The sequence below is a fragment of the Cibotium barometz genome, chromosome 9 (genome assembly GCF_041138505.1).
Source record: "Cibotium barometz isolate CiBa-2024 chromosome 9, ASM4113850v1, whole genome shotgun sequence".
In the NCBI taxonomy this organism is placed as follows: Eukaryota; Viridiplantae; Streptophyta; class Polypodiopsida; order Cyatheales; family Cibotiaceae; genus Cibotium; species Cibotium barometz.
Genome location: NC_141054.1, coordinates 57,512,559 through 57,532,215, shown reverse-complemented (window position 1 = coordinate 57,532,215; position 19,657 = coordinate 57,512,559). Strand labels below are relative to the sequence as shown.

Below are 19,657 nucleotides of genomic sequence, written 5' to 3'. Positions count from 1 at the left end.
TGTGTGTGTGTGAGAGAGAGAGAGAGAGAGAGAGAGAGAGAGAGAGAGAGAGAGAGAGAGAGAGAGAGAGAGAGAGAGATGAAGATGAAGATTGTATTATCGTCCACTGGGGGCCAAATATGACCCATGAGACCAACAAACTAGTACAAGACAAAAGAAAAGTCTCCCTCTGTTACTATGAAGGGTAAAACTAGCAAGCTAGTGTGTGGCATAATGTGACTCAAGCTCCTCTCTATGTTTGAAGAGTCGAGTGATGAATGTCCCCGAAATAGTGGGTGTGGCTGTGTAAGCAATACTTGTGGCAGCTGTGTGTGGACATTACATGTAAGATGCATTTATTTGAGAGTGAGGACACCTCACTATGCATCCCCACCATTTATTTGAGAGTGAGCACACCTCACCACGCATCCCCACCATTAAAATTTAATTAATTAAAATTATATATGTGTGTAAATTTATTTGTATGTGAGAGAACTATAATTTTAATTAACTAAAATTATACGTGTGTAAATTTATTGATGTGTGTGTGTGTGACAAAGAGAGAGAAAAAGTGTGTATGCGTGCATGTGTGTGTGTGTGTGTGTGTGTGTGAGAGAGAGAGAGAGAGAGAGAGAGAGAGAGAGGTATTAATGTTGGTAGAATGCAACGCGAGGGCATATACGACCAACGGTGGGACTTGAACTCGAGTGGATCATGGCCTTTATAAGGGCCCTCGCACTAGCCAATCTGCCCCACTTGTGGGTGGCAGAAAGGTCGTGCGAGGGTCCTCTTTTATTACACACACACACACACACACACTACGAGAGAGAGAGAGAGAGAGAGAGAGAGAGAGAGAGAGAGAGAGAGAGAGAGAGAGAGAGAGAGAGAGAATTTCTATGTGAGAGAAGAAGAAGAAGAAGAAGATTGTATTATCGTTCACATTGGGGGCCAAATATGACCCATGGGACCAACAAACTAGTACAAGACAAAAAAAAAGTCTCCTTTTATTACCAAGCTAGTGTGTGGCATAATGTGACTCAAGCTCCTCTCTATGTTTGAAGAGTCGAGTGATGAATGCCCCCAAAACAGTGGGTGTGGCTGTAAGAAATACTTGTGGTGGTGGCAGCTGTGTGTGGCCTTCAAGGAGTTTGTTGAAATCGCCTCGAATATGTGTATATCAAGGACAAACCATGACCATATGCTCTTCTATCTCCATGGCCTTCACGTCACAAAATTTGCAGATTCTTTCCTGCCTTGGCACCTTCTACCATGCTCCTCTTTCAATCTCAAGCTTGCGCGATCTTGTCCAAAGACATGCTATACTCCTACATGCATGGGGTGGCATTGCTGTGCTTATGTGTGCTTGAGTGTTGTCCTCTCCTTGTGTGTAGAATGACCAAAAATAAGCATTAATGGCATCATAATAGTATTCAAATTTAGCCTTTTTCTCAGATGATTGCCACTTGCATTAGTGTATGTGTGGGCGTGTACATGTGTGTAGGGGAAGAGAGTGTGCATTTGCATTAATGCATGTGTGAGCGTGTACATGTGTGTGTGTATGTGTGTACAAGAGAGAGAGAAAGAGAGAGGGTGCATGTGTGTGTGTGTGTGAGAGAGAGAGAGAGAGAGAGAGAGAGAGAGAGAGAGAGAGAGAGTAAAAGTAGATTTTAATAAAATGTAAATATAAATTAAATTAAATAAAAAATATATATGTATGTATGTATATATATGTATATGTATATATTAATATATACATATACATATATATATGTGTGTGTAATATATCTATCTATATCTATACTATCTATTGGGAGGGGACAAGTGGCATTTGGAAGAGGGCCAAGTGTTGGGGTAGGGGGTGTGGGGGAGAGAGAGAGAGAGAGAGAGAGAGAGAGAGAGAGACAGGGTGGAAGCCACATATTGAGGAAGGGGAGAGAGAGAGAGAGAGAGAAGAGTGCAAAGATATGTTGAGAGAATAAAATTTAAATAAATAATATAATACAAAGTATAAAGATATATAATATATAAGTATAAAATATAAATATATATAATAGCAATATGTAAATATATAATAAGTAAGGATATTAAATAAATAAATATATTAAATCTATACTAATATATTATAATATAATGTTATATATATAAAATACATAAGTGTAAATAAGAACATTAAAGACACACACACACACACACACACACATAATAAATATATAATAATATTATATATAAACACTTTTACACACACATATGTACACGTACACAGCCACACACGTGCATGTGGAGGGTATGTGTATATATGTGCGTGTGTGTAAGAGAGAGAGAGAGAGAGAGAGAGAGAGAGAGAGAGAGAGAATGCGAGACGGGTGTAAGAAGAGGTGTGTGACAGAGGGTTGTGTCTATGCACGTGACAAGAGACATAAAGAGAATGCATGTGAAAAAGAGAGAGAACACGTGTATGTGTGAGAGAGTGCATGTGAGAAAAAAGTACACGCGTATGTGAGAGAGAGAGAGAGTTGTGTTCGCATGTGACGATAGACATAAAGAGAATATATGAGAGGGAGAGACAATATATGAGAGGGAAAGACACATAAATATGTGTATGTGAAAGAGTCGCATATAGACACATCACACACGATATGTGTCTATGTGAGAGCGTTGTATATTGACACATACACACACACATACATACCCTACATAAAAACATATATACACACATTCACTCACACACATGCATAGATGCATACACACGTATGCGCAAAACTTTATGCCGCGGTTTATTACTGGTTCCTACTCAACTCGTATAAAGTTTTCAAGACTTCTATAAAGTCTACGAGTGAGATATCTTTATTATAGACTACAGACAATTTGTCAGAGGCCTTGCTGCTACTACTGTTGTTGGAATGGCTATGGAGGACGCTCCCCCTGTATTTCAAGAAGCCGCCCACTGTGCCGTCTGCGGCTCCGCCTTCTCCACTTTTCGACGCCGCGTAAGCACACAGCTAGAAAAAAAACTCCCATCGTTCTGATCGCATGCGTTAATAATTTTTAATGCTAGATTTCTCCGCAGTAGATAAAGCTGATTTTTGAGAATGTTTTTCCCATCACTGGTAAATCAACAGTTCCCATTAGTGCAGATTAGTAAGCCCTTCTGCAACGCCCAATATTGGGTCAATCAAGCCTTCTAGAGTGCCGATAAGTAGTGGAAACCATCGGGTTATTCAAGCCCTCCTACAGTACCCATTGGAGATTAGTGGGTTGATAAAGACCTTTTATGGTGCCTCTTCTAAGCTGATCTTCGTGTATTTAGTGCTAATTAGTGGGCGAATCAAACCCTCTTGTAGTGCTCATTAGTGGGTTAATGAATATGTTTTTAGAGAGTCCATTAGTGAGTTAATCAAGCTCTTCTACTGTGCCCATTAGTGGGATAATCAAGCCTTTCTACAGTGCTCATCTGGTGGGTAAATCAAGCCATTCATTAGTGAGGTAGTGGGTTAATCAAGCCATTTTATCGTGGAGATAAGTGGGTCAACTAGGTCCTATTATAGTGAGCATAACCTGAATTGAATGTGAAGGTCCCGTTTGCATCATCTTCATGAATTTAGCTCCCCACTAGGGATAAATCCAGTGACTTTTACAGTGAAGGTTGTATCATCACCTAATTTTACTGTGCAGTTAGTGGGTTCTAGTAGTTCAATGCAGAGTTACACCAGCAGTATAGCTAAATTGTTGGGTATTAGAGTTATCGCAAGGTTTACAAGAGTGATTAGCAAGAGGGGGGCATGAGATAAACTGAAAGATTAGGCACACTTAATCGTTATAATAGTGGTCATTTTATAGGAGAGACCCCCCCCTTTACAAGGTGCATACATATGCTGCCACCACATATACCGCATGTCAAACTATGATGCCAAGTGTCCCTAATAGGTGTCACTTTGCCACACATCATTGCTTACATAAGAACCTTTTAAGTTCCCACACAAAGAACTTACACACACCAGTGGTTTTTCACACATTGGAATTATTTAAACATTAAACTTACCCACACTAGAGTGCTAGTTTACACAACCACTTAGCACTTATTTATTCCCACATTAATCACTATTAATATTTAACATTTCCCCCCATAGTGAGAATTTGGCTAAAAGCCCACTCATCATGGACTATGTTTGCTTTTTCATATGGCTGTTGCTTCTTGTTGTCGGAGGCAGAAGTAGCAGAGTTTGCACGTTCTTCATTTTACAAGTCTTCTCCGACACTCTTCAATGTGGTGCCATGGCTTGTGGCAGTAATGACACTTTCCTTTCTTCTTCTAAGTGTCACCCTATGACGAGTTCACTTTGCCTTTGTCACTAGAGAAGAAGGCGTGGTCTCCTGTGCTTGCATCACCCCTAGATCTATTCTTGCTTGCTGCTCCTCATGGAGAAGTCCTCAAAGGATATAGGATTGCCTCCTCCTCCTCTCAATAAAAGTTTTAGAGAAGCGTGAAAACTTTGATAGGACTCAGGTAAGGAACTAAGAATGGTGGTGACCAATTTCTTGTTATCAACTATCTCATCTATATTCAGTAGTTGCTCTTTTAGGTTTGTTACCTTGGGAAGGTGATCTGCAATGGAATCATCCTCATTCATGGTCAGGTTGTCGAGCTCTTGCATCAAGTACATGACTCGTGCTTCATTATGGGACTGGAACATGGTCTCAAGGACCACACAGCTCGAGCTGTAAGATCGTATGTGAGGAATAATAGATCGCTTCACTGAAAGAGCGATCATGGCCATTGCTTGGGTATCACAAACATCCCACCGTCTTTGATCTTCAGTGAGTGGAGGCGGCTGTGCTGGAGTACCAGCCACCACTTGAGTCCCTCTTCCTATTGTGGTTTATGTTACAAGACGAGGCTCTTGCCCCATAACAATCTCCCACAGTCCCTTGGCTATCAAAAGATTCTTCATCATGAAACTTCACTGAGTAGTTGGGACCGTCAAGGCTGTCTTTAGTTGTTGTGAATCCACTTAACCCAGAAAGGTCAGATACTGGTGCTCTTTGTGACATTCTCACAATACAGGTGGGACATGCTAAGATTGTTGATTGTTGTAACCATGTATCAGCCTATTGAATGACTGTACTTATTACTCAATTACTCACAAGATAGATAACAAGAGAGTAGGGAGTAGAGAGATGAGAGAAGTGGATCCGACTTTGAGAGAGATAGATGCAATGCAATGGAGCTAAATTAAATGAATGCGGAAGCACAACTGAGATCTCAATGAGATCTATACATAAATCTGATATGCGTGCTGATTATGATGATGAGGCTAATGTAGACTATCTGCCATGTGAGCGTTCTGATGATGAATGTTGATGCTGCTAACTGAAGGCCATGCATGGGTGCTGTAAATGTTGCCTTGATGCTGATGATGAAGATCTACTGTTGCGGAACCTCCTGTAACATGTGGAAGCTCTGGGAGTCTTCTTTCAGCCCTAAACACTCTTGGAAAACATCTGATGCAAAACGCAAATATAGAGAGAGAGTAGAGAGAGAGAGAAGTGTTGGAAATTCAGTATATTGATATGGTACAAAAAGGTACATGAATCCTTGCAGCCATGGGCTGCCTTCTGGAAAAGGTAGAAAACCCTAACTCTAGTCCTATGCCTAGACCCAACTCAAAAAGGAGTTGAATGGCTAACACAATGAGCATCTTAGGCTATTTATAGTCTCTTGAATGATTGGAGGAGCTGGCCGACTGGCATTAATCTTCATTAAAATGTTGAGCGCTTGCAGCCTCCTTTACCAGGTATAGCCGACTCCACTTGTTCAGCCGACAGCCCCCTTGTCTTGCAGCCGACAGCCTCTTCCAAGTTTTTCCATGCCTTGCTCCAACCTACACTGCCAAAAGTGCTCTGTGCTCCATCATCCTGACTCTACCTGGTTCATACTCTTTATCTGGCTGCTTCTTCTGGATTTGGCCCTGAAAATGTCCATGGCATCTATGATGCACATGACATCCCCCTCTGCTAAACTTGATGACGGGAATCCAACCTGCTCTTGGATGACTGTCATCATCCCAATCTTTTCTTGAAGTCCCTCTGTCATCTTCCATCCCTTGCAACCCTTTTTCTCTGAAAACCCGGCCTATTCTCCAAACCACTCTGTCTCTGACGAAGATCTATGCATCTGTTTTCCTCTAGTCCACAATCCGTTCCTGCCCTGACTCTGAACACCGTCTTGGTCTTCTTTCCTGAGAAATGAGTCTGGCACCCTCACATCACCCTTGGAGGATAAACCTCCCTTGGAACCGTTGCCCGAGAACCTATCTGGCTCACAGGACTGGCATCCCCTCTGGCACTGTGGAACACCACCAACAAACCTCCTGGGAGTTCTTCTCGATCTGTGTTCCTTGCCTTGGGCTTTGAATCCGTGTACTTTCCTGTACCTTGGACCTGTACACCATCATCTGGGACTGAATCAGTGTTTAGCTTTGCTGAGCCTGATGCTCTGATACCAATGTAACACGGGGAAGCTCTAGGAGTCTTCTTTCAGCCCTAAACGCTCTTGGAAAACATCTGATGCAAAACGCAGATATAGAGAGAGAGTAGAGAGAGAGAGAAGTGTTGGAAATTCAGTATATTGATATGGTACAAAAAGGTACATGAATCCTTGCAGCCATGGGCTGCCTTCTGGAAAAGGTAGAAAACCCTAACTCTAGTCCTATGCCTAGACCCAACTCAAAAAGGAGTTGAATGGCTAACACAATGAGCATCTTAGGCTATTTATAGTCTCTTGAATGATTGGAGGAGCTGGCCGACTGGCATTAATCTTCATTAAAATGTTGAGCGCTTGCAGCCGCCTTTACCAGGTATAGCCGACTCCACTTGTTCAGCCGACAGCCCCCTTGTCTTGCAGCCGACAGCCTCTTCCAAGTTTTTCCATGCCTTGCTCCAACCTACATTGCCAAAAGTGCTTTGTGCTCCATCATCCTGACTCTACCTGGTTCATACTCTTTATCTGGCTGCCCCTTCTGGATTTAGCCCTGAAAATGTCCATGGCATCTATGATGCACATGACACCTCCAATGATAGAAACGCACAACCAAGCCCCTTTGGTTGATGCTGAGTTTGGTGTTGAAAGGCACATGCTCTGTGGACTTTGTGGGTTGGAATGCTTTAGGCTGAGGAGAGACCACCACAATGATTGCTTACTGAATCCGGTTAATGGAGAATGATGTGTCTGCTTTTATATCGCTTCAAGTTGCTGGTCAGCCAGCTCTACAGAGGACAAATCTGAAGTCGTCCAATAAATGCCCAAAAATAACTTTATATGTTGGGCATTCCAAATATAATATGCCGGCTGAAACTGGTGGCTTTTTGGCCCCTGAACACATGCCCTGAATGTTGTCACATATCTACTAAAGATGCTTGAGGATAATGATACCTAAGCCAAGACTGTGGATATTGTCGGAAACTGACTGGTGCAAGAACTGCCTCAAAACCACTTATAAACGCAAGAACTGCCTCAAAACCACTTATAAACGCAACTTCCCAATGAGTTTACCTGACGAAAACCTTCACACACCATCTCTGAGAATCGTGAATCTCTGACCATCTCTGAGAATCGTGAATCTCTGCACCCTCGGGGGCAGATGTGGAGCCACTTCTTGTGCCATGTACTGAATGATGGCGAATGCTGAAGAGAACTCCCTGTTCCCACGAAAAGCACAAAACTCCACTTTCCCCTTTGACGATGGATGTCGGCCTAGAAAGAAAGTGAAGCAAATATAAAACATAGATGTAGGCCCAGGCACAAGACCTGTAAATGCTAGAAACTGATGTATATTGCTGAAATCTGAGCACGAGGGAAGCCCATAGGTGCTGTACGAGATGCAGTAGCAGTTGCTAATGACCTCAATTGAATGCTGAAAAATGAGATAAATTGGGGGAAAGGGAGCCAGTCCTTATATACTCCCCTAGGATGGTGGTCGGCCAGCTGTAGCAGGCCGATAGCATGGCAGTAGCATAAAATGCTACATAAAATGCCTAAAAATACCAAAAAATGGTTAAAAAATGCTGAATAATCTTTGCTAAGATATGCGAATGCAGGGCCTCATAAATGGCCGATACAAGCATGAAAAAAGTGATGTAGACCCTCTGGAGATGATATAATCCAACACCTCCTCTTCAGCGCCAGAGGGGCGGTCCAATACCAGCATGCTGAAGTAACACCTTCACAGTAGCTCTTGGAAGTGGTTTGGTGAAGAGATTAGCCACATTGTCCTTGGTAGAACAGTAGGCCAGTCGAAGAAGGCCCAACTCGATCTAGTCGCGTACAAAATGATAATGCATTTCAATATGCTTGGATCATCCCCGTATCACAGGATTTTGTGCTAGAGCAATAGCGCTCTGAGAATCCGAGAAAATAGTAACCGAGGAAGTGTCGGCACAACACAAATGCTCCAGAATCTAATGAATCCAAAGTGCCTCACTAGAGGAGAGAAGGTAGGATTTATACTCAGCCTCCATGGAAGAAGCAGAAACAATCCTTTGCTTTTGAGACTTCCAAGAAACCAATCCAGAACCAAGCATGAAGCAATATCCAGATGTAGACCTTCGAGTATCAATACAGCCTGCCCAATCAGAATCTATGAAGCCAACCAAATCAACACCACGAGTAGGTGATGCCATAATCTGAAGTACCTCGAAGATAACGAAGAACTCTCAAAGCTGCCTGCCAATGAGACCTTCAAGCGGTTGATGAGAACTGGCTGAGGGCACTCATAGCATAGGAGATGTCTGGACGGGTGTAAAAGCAATGAGCCAACAATTTGCCGGTACTATGTGGAATCCACCAAGGGTGTATCATCCTCCCTGGATAACTTGGCATTGGGATCCATGGGAAAAGAGAGAGTTGTACAATCTGACAACCCATAAAGTGTGAGTAGCTTCCTCACATACTTCTGCTGAGAAATGAAGATAGAGTCATCTTTCTGCCAAACCTCTAGCCCAAGAAAATAATGTAGAAGGCCAAGATCAGTCATCTCAAATGCCTTTGAAAGCTTGGACTAAACCTGTGTGACCAACTTAGTATCTTAGCTACAAAGAATGAGGTCATCAACATACAAAACAATGACACAAATATCTCCATCAGAAAGAAGCACATAGAGATTGCTGGCAGCATATGCCCTCTCAAAGCCAAGAGATAACAAGAAGGCATCAATCTTCTGATACCAGGCACGGGGTGCCTGTTTGAGACCATAAAGAGCCTTCTGCAGAAGATAAACATGGGTGTCTTGTCCCTAATCACAAAACCAGGAGGCTGCTTAACATAAACTTTCTCCTCTAAATCTCCATTCAGAAAAGCGGATTTGACATCCATCTGGAACATGGGCCCCAAAACAATCCTGATGGTGGTTACCTGGCTGTAGGAGCAAATGTCTCATCAAAGTCTTCACCTGCCTTTTGAGCATATCCTCGTGCAACAAGACGGGCTTTGTATTTGTCCAAAGTACCATCTGCATGAAACTTGACTTTGAAAATCCATTTCACACCAATAACACGACGATGTAAAGTTCGTGGTACCAAAGGCCAAGTGTTATTCCTCTCAATAGAAGCCATCTCTGCTTCCATGGCTTGCCGCCACTGCGGCTGTGAAAGAGCCTCCTCTGGACTCTCAGGCTCATCAATCTCCTAGAGAGAACTCATGAGAGCATAATTCATTGTGTGATGAGATGTGGAAGCCTGAGATGAACGGCGAGGTCCAGGGGTGGTGGTAGAGATATGGTTATGGAGCTGTGCATCAGTGAGACTAGAATCTCTAAAGAGTTGCTGAACCCACCGAGGTAGGCCAGCCTTCCTCTCAAAGTGTGAAGAAGAAGATCCAGCTACAGTAGAGGACTCATCCGATGCTGGTGGAAGTGGTGATGAGGTAAGCACTGGTGAGGGTAATCTCGTTTATGGATGGGATTGTTGATGGTGCTCCCGTACTCCTCAAGTTGCAGCTTGATACGGGAAAACTCTCCAATCTTCTCAATCAGGTTATCTGACTTAGTGATGGTAAGCTTCTCCAGATCTGACTCCAATTTGGCAATCTTCACTGTCGAAACTCTCTATACCTCCTCTGAATCTTTGTCTACATCTGATGAGCATTACTTCGGGAGGAGACAAATTGTGCCTGTATGGATGGAGTCATGCAATGGATGATGATAAGACGAGCCCGAGCATCCAATATGCTTCTCAAAGTAGGGTCCACCAAGTGAGGTGTGGAGATAGCCATCCACACACCGGCTCCTTCTAGCAACAACTGAGTGTAGAAAGACCAAGTATGATAGTTGGTTGCGGTAAGCTTCATGGAGTCACTGACTTGGGGAGGATTGTAGGATGGTATGTGGGTAGGGGTGGGAGCAAGACCTGGATGAGAGAAACTCAGAGAGGAAAGATTGGGAATAGGAACCACTTGTGGAGCGGCAGGAGCAGGGGATCCAGGCTATGATGGTGCTGGAGAATCAACAGAAGGAGCAGCAGTAGAGAAATCTTGTGAAGCCATGTCCTCTGACAAGAAACCTTCTCTGAAGAAAGGGGCTGAAAAAAATCAGCAAGTCCTCCTCTTAGGCTATGCACAGCAAGAAGAAAGGGAGGGAGGGTGGGAAACTGAAAGGAGAGGAAGAAGATCTCTCCAAGATGTAGTTCCCTGTCCTTAGCACCTAGAAGAGGGCTTCAGCAATCAGAAAAATCAGTAATCTTTGTTGAAAATTTAGAAATGCAACAGTCCCAAGTGTCAGATGAAGAAAACGCAGCACTCTTGAGGAAGCCTCTGCTCCCGGAAGAAAACGCAGCACCTTCTATGCTGAAATCTGTAGAAAACGCAGCGAATTGTCGAAGACTTTGCTCCAAAACAGAAAACGCAGCTTTCTGCTGCTCACAATCAGCGTTTTTCTCTGATACCAAGAAAGAAAGTGAAGCAAATATAAAACACAGATGTAGGCCCAGGTACAAGACCTGTAAATGCTGGAAACTGATGTTTATTGCTGAAATCTGAGCACGAGGGAAGCTCGTAGGTGCTGTATAATGGTGAGAAGCAGTAGCAGCTGCTAATGACCTCAACTCAATGCTGAAAAATGAGATAAATTGGGGGAAAGGGAGCCAGCCCTTATATACTCCCCCAGGATGCTGATCGGCCAGTTGTAGCACGCCGACAGCATGGCAGTAGCATAAAATGCTACATAAAATGCCTTGAAATACCAAAAAATGGTAAAAAAATGCTGAATAATCTCTGCTAAGATATGCCAATGCAGGGCCTCATAAATGGCCAATACAAGCATGAAAAAGGTGATGTAGACCCTCTGGAGATGATATAATCCAACATGCCTTCCCCAGACATATCACTATTGGTCATGTTTGCTTGTTGTTGCAAGAGCAAAATGCAAATGCTTGATAACTGATGCTTATGCATGGCTGACTTCTAGACTTAAATGTGGAATTGACTTCTAGACTTTGTTGGAGGCTAATATGAAGATGTTGAGGCAACCCTATATGCTATGCAGGGTTAATGCAAGTAAAAGCAAAAGCATCTACTGACGTTCAGAATCTTGGTGCTGATGATGAAGATCTACTGCTGCGGAACCTCCAATGATAGAAACGCACAGCTGAGCCCATTTGGTTGATGCTGCGTTTGGTGCTGAAACACATGCTCTGTGGACTCTGTGGGCTGGAACGCTTCACGTTGAGGAGAGACCACCATGAATGCTTACTGAATCTGCATAATGGAGAATGATGCGACTGCTTTTATATGGCTTTAGGCTGCTGGTCGGTCAGCTCTATAGAGGACAAATCTGAAGTTGTCTAATAAATGCCCAAAAATATGCATAAAATACTTTATATGCTGGGGATTCCAAATATAATTTGCCGGCTGAAATTGGTGCCTTTTTGGCCCTTGAACACATGCCCTGAATGTTGCCACATATCTACTAAAGATGCTTGCTAATGATGCTTTAATGTTGTCAGCGTGTCACTGGGCATTGGTGCACGTGACAAGAGGATTGCCCAAAGCAGTATGAGGTGCAATGCACCAGAAATCCCCCTTAGATGAGAACTTTTGTGCACTCAAAGCTTACAAGAAACACAAGAGAAAACAAGAGTGTGCACACATGGCAATGGGATATGACGAGATAAAAGACGCGATTGCCAAAGTATACCCAAAAAACATGATGTATACTTGAGTGAGGTAACAACGCTCAGAGATATGTGCACAAGAATTGGAGTGCATATGGATGCCTAATCCAAAAAATGAGAGAAAGCTCCAAATCCAAAGTTCCTCTTTGACGTGAATGGTGAAAGAATGTGCACAAGCGGAAGCAATGAACATGAGAGAGAGAAAGATTGCAAGCAAGAACTGAGCTTTATTAGCTTGAGGTTACAGAGTACAAGAGCCAGCAAATAGGGCAAGGAATGATATGATAGAATGAATAAAGGGAGCACCTCTTATGTAACATGCGGAAGCTTCGGAGAAGAATCGATAATTTCAATCTCAGAATTCAGCACTCTTTCCGCGACGGATATTAACGCACAAACTGAAAGGAGATGTGCAGAAAATAGATAGAGAGAGAGAGAACATAGTATTGGGTCCCAATTACCCTCTGTAGGGCCCCCACCACGGATGGTGTATTTACTTTATTAGAATGATGTGAATCTGAAAGAAAATAGAGCAATCTTGGACCTTTCTTGGCTGGGAATTCCCTGCCCTTGACCTGCAGTACTTCACCCCTTTGCTTAGCAACTCCCTTGGCTTGTCTAGCCCTTGATTTGCTTGATCTCTTGGTGAATAATGAGATGATTGAATGGGATTGTGGGCTAGGCTATTTATACTTCTCAACATGAGCAGTCGGCCAGTATAAATCCAGGCGGCCAGCCTTAAATGTCCCACGACTGCTGAAAATACAGCAATAATTGCTGAATTAAATCTATAAAATGCTGCGTTTTATTCCTAACTGGCTGGGAGGTGATGCGCCTGCTTCCAGCGTGCTGGGCACAGCCTTTGCCCACATTCCAAGGGCTGGGCAGCCTGTATGGGCTGCCCCATACTTGCCCTACAGCCATGTAACGGCTGTAAACTCCTGGAATTTGCCTTATTCTTGCCCTAGGGCTGTCCTACACCCCCTCCATGGCTGGTGGGTTCAGCTTGGGCCTTCTTGGCCCTCATGGGGGTGGTTCCACACCATTCCCATGCCCACACTAAGATCCGGGGTAGCCCTATGGGCTGGCCCCTTGTCCTAAACACTAACTACTCAGTGATCTGGCATCCGGTACCATACTAGATACACAGAATCACTGACATCATTCTAGAGGGAGACTCACAGCGCGGACTGGCATTATTTCATGTGCAGGACAGTGCACACCTGACCTTGGACTCCTGTGCAGGACAATGCACACCTGACCTCGGACATTTGAGATGGATCCCTGGCTGACTCGTCCTGGACTGGGCTCACATGGGACCAATTCACCATCCCAGGTGCTGCACCTTCTGTACAGAAATGTCCACGTGGCATCCAAGTGTAGGATGCACGTGACATCCCCTTCTGCTTAACTTGACGGAAGCTGCATAGCCTCCAAATAATCCGTCAATAACGCCGGATAGTCTTCGAAAAACTCTTTGTCGAGCCATACTGCTTCATGGGTTCCTCGGTCCTGAAACTTTGTGAGGAACTATCATAGTCTTCGGCTTGAGCCATGCTTGAAACAGTGCAGAAGGATCTGTTCTGGAACCATAACTTCCGCTTCATCAACAATGTCTGGTTCCGCTTCGTCTTTGACCTCTGAAGGGGTTGGACTTGCATATGGCTTTAACCAAGTGACATGAAATACATCGTGCATAGTCCAACTCGGAGGTAGCTTTAACTGCATAGACACCTCATTAATCTTTTTCCTGATGGGAAAAGGTCCGAAGCTCCTGAAAGACAACTTTGGGCATCACTTGCCCACCTGCTTCAATCTTTGCTTCATAATCCGAAGATAAACCCAATCCCCTTCCGAAAACTTCATATCCCTTTGGTCTTTATTGGCCTGTCGAGTGTAGTCCTCTTGCGCTTTAGCCAATCTGTCCTTTACTAACTCTAAAATCTCTTGGTAAGACTCCGTCACTCTGTTCGCCTCCGATACTGAAGACGAAGTCCTGGTCAACAACGACTGGAAAGGTCTTCCAAACGCTGCCTCATATGGAGTCCTGCCAATAGCTGAAGAAAAAGAATCATTCAAAACAGCTTGAACTAAAGGCAAATACGATTCCCACTTACCTTGCTGATCGTGGACATAACACTTCAGCACATCAAAGGCCAACTGGTTGTATATCTCTGTCTGGCCATCCGTCTGTGGGTTGAATGCACTGGAAAAATTCAACTTAGTACCAAAATTATCAAACAATGCCCTCCAAAAATGACTGGTAAACTTGGCATCTTGGTCTGACACTATGGTCCTAGGAATCCGCCAATCGGGTACCAATGCCGAATAAACAACTGGGCAACATCCTCGGCGGTCACATTGGCCCTGCAAGGAATAAGCATAACAAATTTGCTAAATCTATCAACAATAGTTAAGCACCGCGTATTACGCTTACTCGGACTGGGAGGCAGATTCGTGACAAGATTCATGGAAATGTCTTGGAAAGGACCCTCGGGAATTAGCAAGGGCTGTAACAACCCTATCTTCTTTTCACGAGGAGCTTTCACCTTTTGACAAATGTCATAGCGTTGTACATATGTAAACACATCACGCCTCATCTTTGGCCAATAGTATTGCCGTTCCAATTTCTCCAGAGTCGAATTCATGCCCCTATGACCACCTGTAATGGCGTCATGGGCATCATGGAGAAGAGCTGCCCTGAACGACTTTATGACACATAGTCAGCATTTGTAGAAAAGCCAACCATCGCGTATCAGAAAGTGGCATGGTCCTGTGGCATCCAATGCGTGTTCCCACTGAGTACCGAATTCCTCGGAATCCGCGTACGTGTGCTTCATGTCCTCTAGTCTTGTACCAACAAGGTCAAGTCTAGTGGTTTGAATCGTAGACACTTGTCCCTTCTTGCTCAAAGTGTCGGCCACTGGATTGGCCTTTCCTGGAAGGTACTCAATCATACCACCGAATTGCTGGAATATTTGACTCCAGCGGTGTTGTCGATCATGTTAGAAGTCATCTCTTGTCTATTTTTATACACCAGGGCCTTTGTTGTGGGTGTGCCCGCCCTTATGAGGTGTTTTCTCATTTTTCCCCACTCTCCGTATTTTTTCCCATTTTTTCCCTATTTTTCAATGGCATGGGAGGCAGTCTAGTAGTGGCAGGAGGACCTTGAACCTGGCCGACTGCATCTGTGGAGATTCTGGAAGTGGCCGACTGCACTGCATGAGTCGTGGGACTTCTCTGCTGCTGGCCGACCCACTCTGCTGCTGCTGGCCGACTGTGATTTTTCAATCGGGAGGTTTTTTGTGTCTAGTCGGCTGCCGACTGCTGATGGGGGGCCATATAAAAAGGCCCCCAGCCCCTTGTCATTTTTTGTATAATTCCTCGGGATATTCTTGTGTATATAGAGCAGAGTTACACGCCTCTATCTCTCTCTCTCTTGTGCTGTGATTTTCTGCACTGCGTTTTGCTCTTGTGTTCCCAGATCTGGTCATAATCTCCGCTGCGTATTCTGACATGGTATCAGAGCCTAGGCTCTAGATAGTTCTTGGGATTTGTGTGAGCAAGAGGGGGGCTGTTGTGTTGCTGATTGGTGGACCGTACGAGACTGTTCGGGAAGAGGAGAAGCAAGAGGACGGCGGGCTGATTTGTTGGACAACCACTTGCACGTGTTAGTTCTTCTTTGTTCCCACCCACCCACCCTTTTCAGAGTACATCCCCGCAATGGCAGATCTGTTTGAGATGGCCGAGAGGCATGTGAAGATCCCGACACTCCCCACGTTCCCGGTGGACCGTCAGTTGGACGGGAACAACTACGGCATATGGAAGGTTATGATGGAATCTGTTCTGGAGTCTTACGACCTCGCTGATTTCGTCGTTGTTGGGGTTCCACGGGCGGAAGTAGAGGAAGGGGAGTTACCGTCGATCCGAAAGGACCGGGAGGCTCAGACACAGATGTGGGATTGTGTCAATGCCAGGGTCCGTTCGTTTATCTTTCTCAACTGCACACCGCAGGTAATCAATCATGTAAAGCATATGACGCTGGCCAGAGGTATATGGCAGCATTTGGCTTCTCTTTACAACAGGGTATTGCCCATGAAGAGGATTTCCTTGGAAGTACAGATGCGGGTTATGAGCCCTGCAAAGTCGTCGACGATGCGGGAGCATATTAACAAGCTGCAGGCTCTTCAGCAGGAAGTTCTTCAGGCTGGGAAGGAGATATCGTCAGAGGACATGGCCATAATGTTGATGTCACACCTGCCCTCTCAGTACTCAGCATTTTACTCGTCTTTGATTACCAGTGGCAGGCTCAGCACCATCACATGGGAGGAGCTTGTGCCCATGGTCCTGGACCAGGAGGAACGATTCACGAACCCTCCTCAGGGTGGAGGCTCGGAGGTCTTAACTGGCCAACGGTCGAAAGGCCGTAACAGGGGCAATGGGAAGGCTTCGTCGGAGAAGTCTTCTGAGAAGAAGTCCGTTTATTGACCGCGAGAAACTAAAGGCAGAGAGGACTTGTAATGATTGTGGCGAGAAAGGCCACTATTGGAGGCAGTGTCCCAAGCGGAAGACCGAGAAGGGTGAAGATTCCTCAGCAGCAATCATGAAGACTCCGGCTTTTGTGCACCTGGAGGTGGTGGACACTGATGTTTCATTTTCTTCAGGCAGGGAGGAGATTGGAGGACTCTCCGCAACGGATACTCGGGAGTGGATTCTAGATAGTGGTGCTTCTAGGCACATGACTCCTTCCCATTCCGGTTTACAGGATCTTTGCAGGTTTTCTGGTCACATTCTTACTGGGGATACATCCACTATCCCAGTTCACGGTGAGGGCAGGATGGAGATAGTTCCCGATGGCAGAGGGGGGAAGCATTCCTCCCAGGTGTTGTATGTTCCGTCACTTGGTTTTCATCTGATGTCAGTGCATCAGGTTTGCAAGACTGGCGTACGGGTGGAGTTTGATGAGCATTTTGTTGCTCTCCGGGACAAAGCAACAGGCCAGGTGGTTTGGGAAGGCGGAGTGGAGAATGGAGTTTACAAGCTTTCAGCACTCTCTCTCCCAGGTCCTCAGGTTTGTGATGAGTGGCAGTCTGGTAATGGCCACTTAAGTGTGGATATGCTGCAGGCGCAGGCTTTCTGGGACCAGATGGTGGATAGCTTGCCAGTAGATGGCAGCAGTTGGCAGGAACTCTCCAGTACTTATGTTGGTAGTTCTTGTGTTCGTCAGTAAGAGGAAACTGAACAGGTAATTTATGCTCTGATGTCTCGTAGTATTCGGGACAAAGAACCTCCCGTAGATGAGGATGTTCTTTCCACGGGGACCTTTCGGAAAGCCGAGCAGGTGGCAGTTGATTACTTGCAGAAGGAGGTGGTTTCTCCAGGCTTTGCAGAGGGGGTGGTTGACAGGTTTCAGAAGGCCTTGCGTGGTCTTCAGCAGGTTTCTAGGACTTGGTTTTGCACCGTAACAAGTGTTGATCCTTGTGAGCAGTGTGATGCCTCTTTGACTCAGAAGCAGAATGGTTCATTGATCTGGTTGATGGACACCAGATTGGACGGGAGCTTCCTGATGAGGCAGTTGAGCTCATGGTTGTGGATGACTCTTTGGGAGGCAAAATTGCGTTTCTTGTGGTTTCTGCGGCATGCGAAGGATCATGGACTCTTGTACACAGGAGGGGGATTGTTGGATGGAGTCCGACTCCACGGTTGGAGTGACTGAGTTTGGGGAGGAGATCTGGACACGAGGAGATCTACTTCAGGCCCTGGAGCAGTTTTACGGAGCAGTAAGAGACAGTCATCTTTTGCCTTGTCGAGGACAGAGGCAGAGTACCGGGCTGTTTGTGATGCTACTTGTGAGGTGGTGAGGATGCAGAGGTTGCATTGCAGGTTTGGGCTTCCACTCGAGGAACCCATGGTCATCCAGAGGCACTTTGTTCGTGAACAGATCGTTGTTGATGACATCTTGCTAGAGTTCTGTTCGACGAAGGACAGTACGGTGGACCGCTTCACGAAGTCGCTATCTCAGGATTTGCTCAGGCAGCACCCCAGCTCCCTGTGGTTGGTTTCACAGCCAGGAGCTGAGAGGGGGTGTTAGAAGTCATCTCCTGTCTATTTTTATACACCAGGGCCTTTGTTGTGGGTGTGCCCGCCCTTATGAGGTGTTTTCTCATTTTTCCCCACTCTCCGTATTTTTTCCCATTTTTTCCCTATTTTTCTGTGGCATGGGAGGCAGTCTAGTAGTGGCAGGAGGACCTTGAACCTGGCCGACTGCATCTGTGGAGATTCTGGAAGTGGCCGACTGCACTGCATGAGTCGTGGGACTTCTTTGCTGCTGGCCGACCCACTCTGCTGTGCTGGCCGACTGTGATTTTTCAGTCGTGGAGGTTTTTTGTGTCCAATCGGCTGCCCTACAGCAGGCCGACTGTTGATGGGGGGCCATATAAAAAGGCCCCCAGTCCCTTGTCATTTTCTGTATCAGTCCTCGGGATATTCTTGTGTATATAGAGCAGAGTTACACACCTCTATCTCTCTCTCTCTTGTGCTGTGATTTTTTGCACTGCGTTTTGCTCGTGTTCCGAGATCTGGTCATCATCTCCGTTGCGTATTTTGACAGATCACTCCACTGTGCACTTGGCATTGTCTGAATCCAGCGTAATGCTTCAGCGCGAACCTCGAAGTCACGGCCATATAGAAAATGTTTCCAATGTTTCAAGGCGTGTATAACTGCTAGGAGTTCACGATCATAGACTGAGTAGTTCTTCTCGGCGGGTAGTAACTTACGAGACATGTAAGCTACTGGATGACCATTCTGTTGCAATACACCTCCAATTGCGATGTTACTCGCATCGGTGATCACTTGAAATGGTTCGTCCCACGAGACAAGTGCTAAACAAGGCGCTTCTGACAAAGCCACCTTGAGGTTCTGAAATGCCTCCAACGCTCGTGGAGTCATTCGAAACTTTTGCCTTCTTGTCTTCACTTCCTTTAGCAGATCGGTGAGATCTGCCGAGAGGTCAGAAAACTTGTCGATGTCATTGGAGTATGCCTGGCATATATCCACAAAAGATCTAATGTCATAGGCTGTCTGAGGTACTTCCCAGTTGACAATCTCGGCCACTTTAGCCGGATCAAGTCGAATGCCTTCAGCACTAATTATATATCCCAAGTAATGCACCTGGAACAAATAAAATTCTGACTTCTTTTCATTGACGTAGAGCTCGTTGCTTTAAAGCAACTTAAGGACTTTCTCCACATCAATGTCATGCTGCTCAACCGTAGCTGAAAAAACCAGTATGTCATCCAGAAATATGAACACACACTTTCCAATCAAATCCCGGAAAACACGCATCATCATGCGGTTAAATGTAGCTGGGGCGTTCGTCAAGCCAAATGGCATGACCACAAATTCATAGTGGGCCCGTTCTGTACGGAAGGGTGTCTTGGGGATGTCCCCCTCCACAATCCGCACGTGGTGGTACCCACTCTTTAAATCAAGTTTCGAGAACACCTAGCCTTTCGAGAA

The 19,657-nt window shown here is 45.2% G+C and overlaps 1 protein-coding gene across 2 annotated transcripts in view; it reads left to right on the top strand.

Annotated features, from left to right (window-relative positions):
- Window positions 1-2,794: 2,794 nt before the first annotated feature.
- The window catches only part of LOC147635752 (Ankyrin repeat family protein), a 49,996-nt gene continuing 33,133 nt past the window's right edge, over window positions 2,795-19,657 (top strand). Inside the window, exon 1 of one of the 2 annotated variants that reach the window (XM_086803153.1) lies at window positions 2,795-2,966. In XM_086803153.1, coding sequence (XP_086659279.1) covers window positions 2,880-2,966 — 87 coding nt within the window. In that variant the 5' untranslated portion in view covers window positions 2,795-2,879. The remainder of the gene's footprint in view (window positions 2,967-19,657) is intronic. The other variant, XM_086803154.1, reaches the window with a different exon arrangement.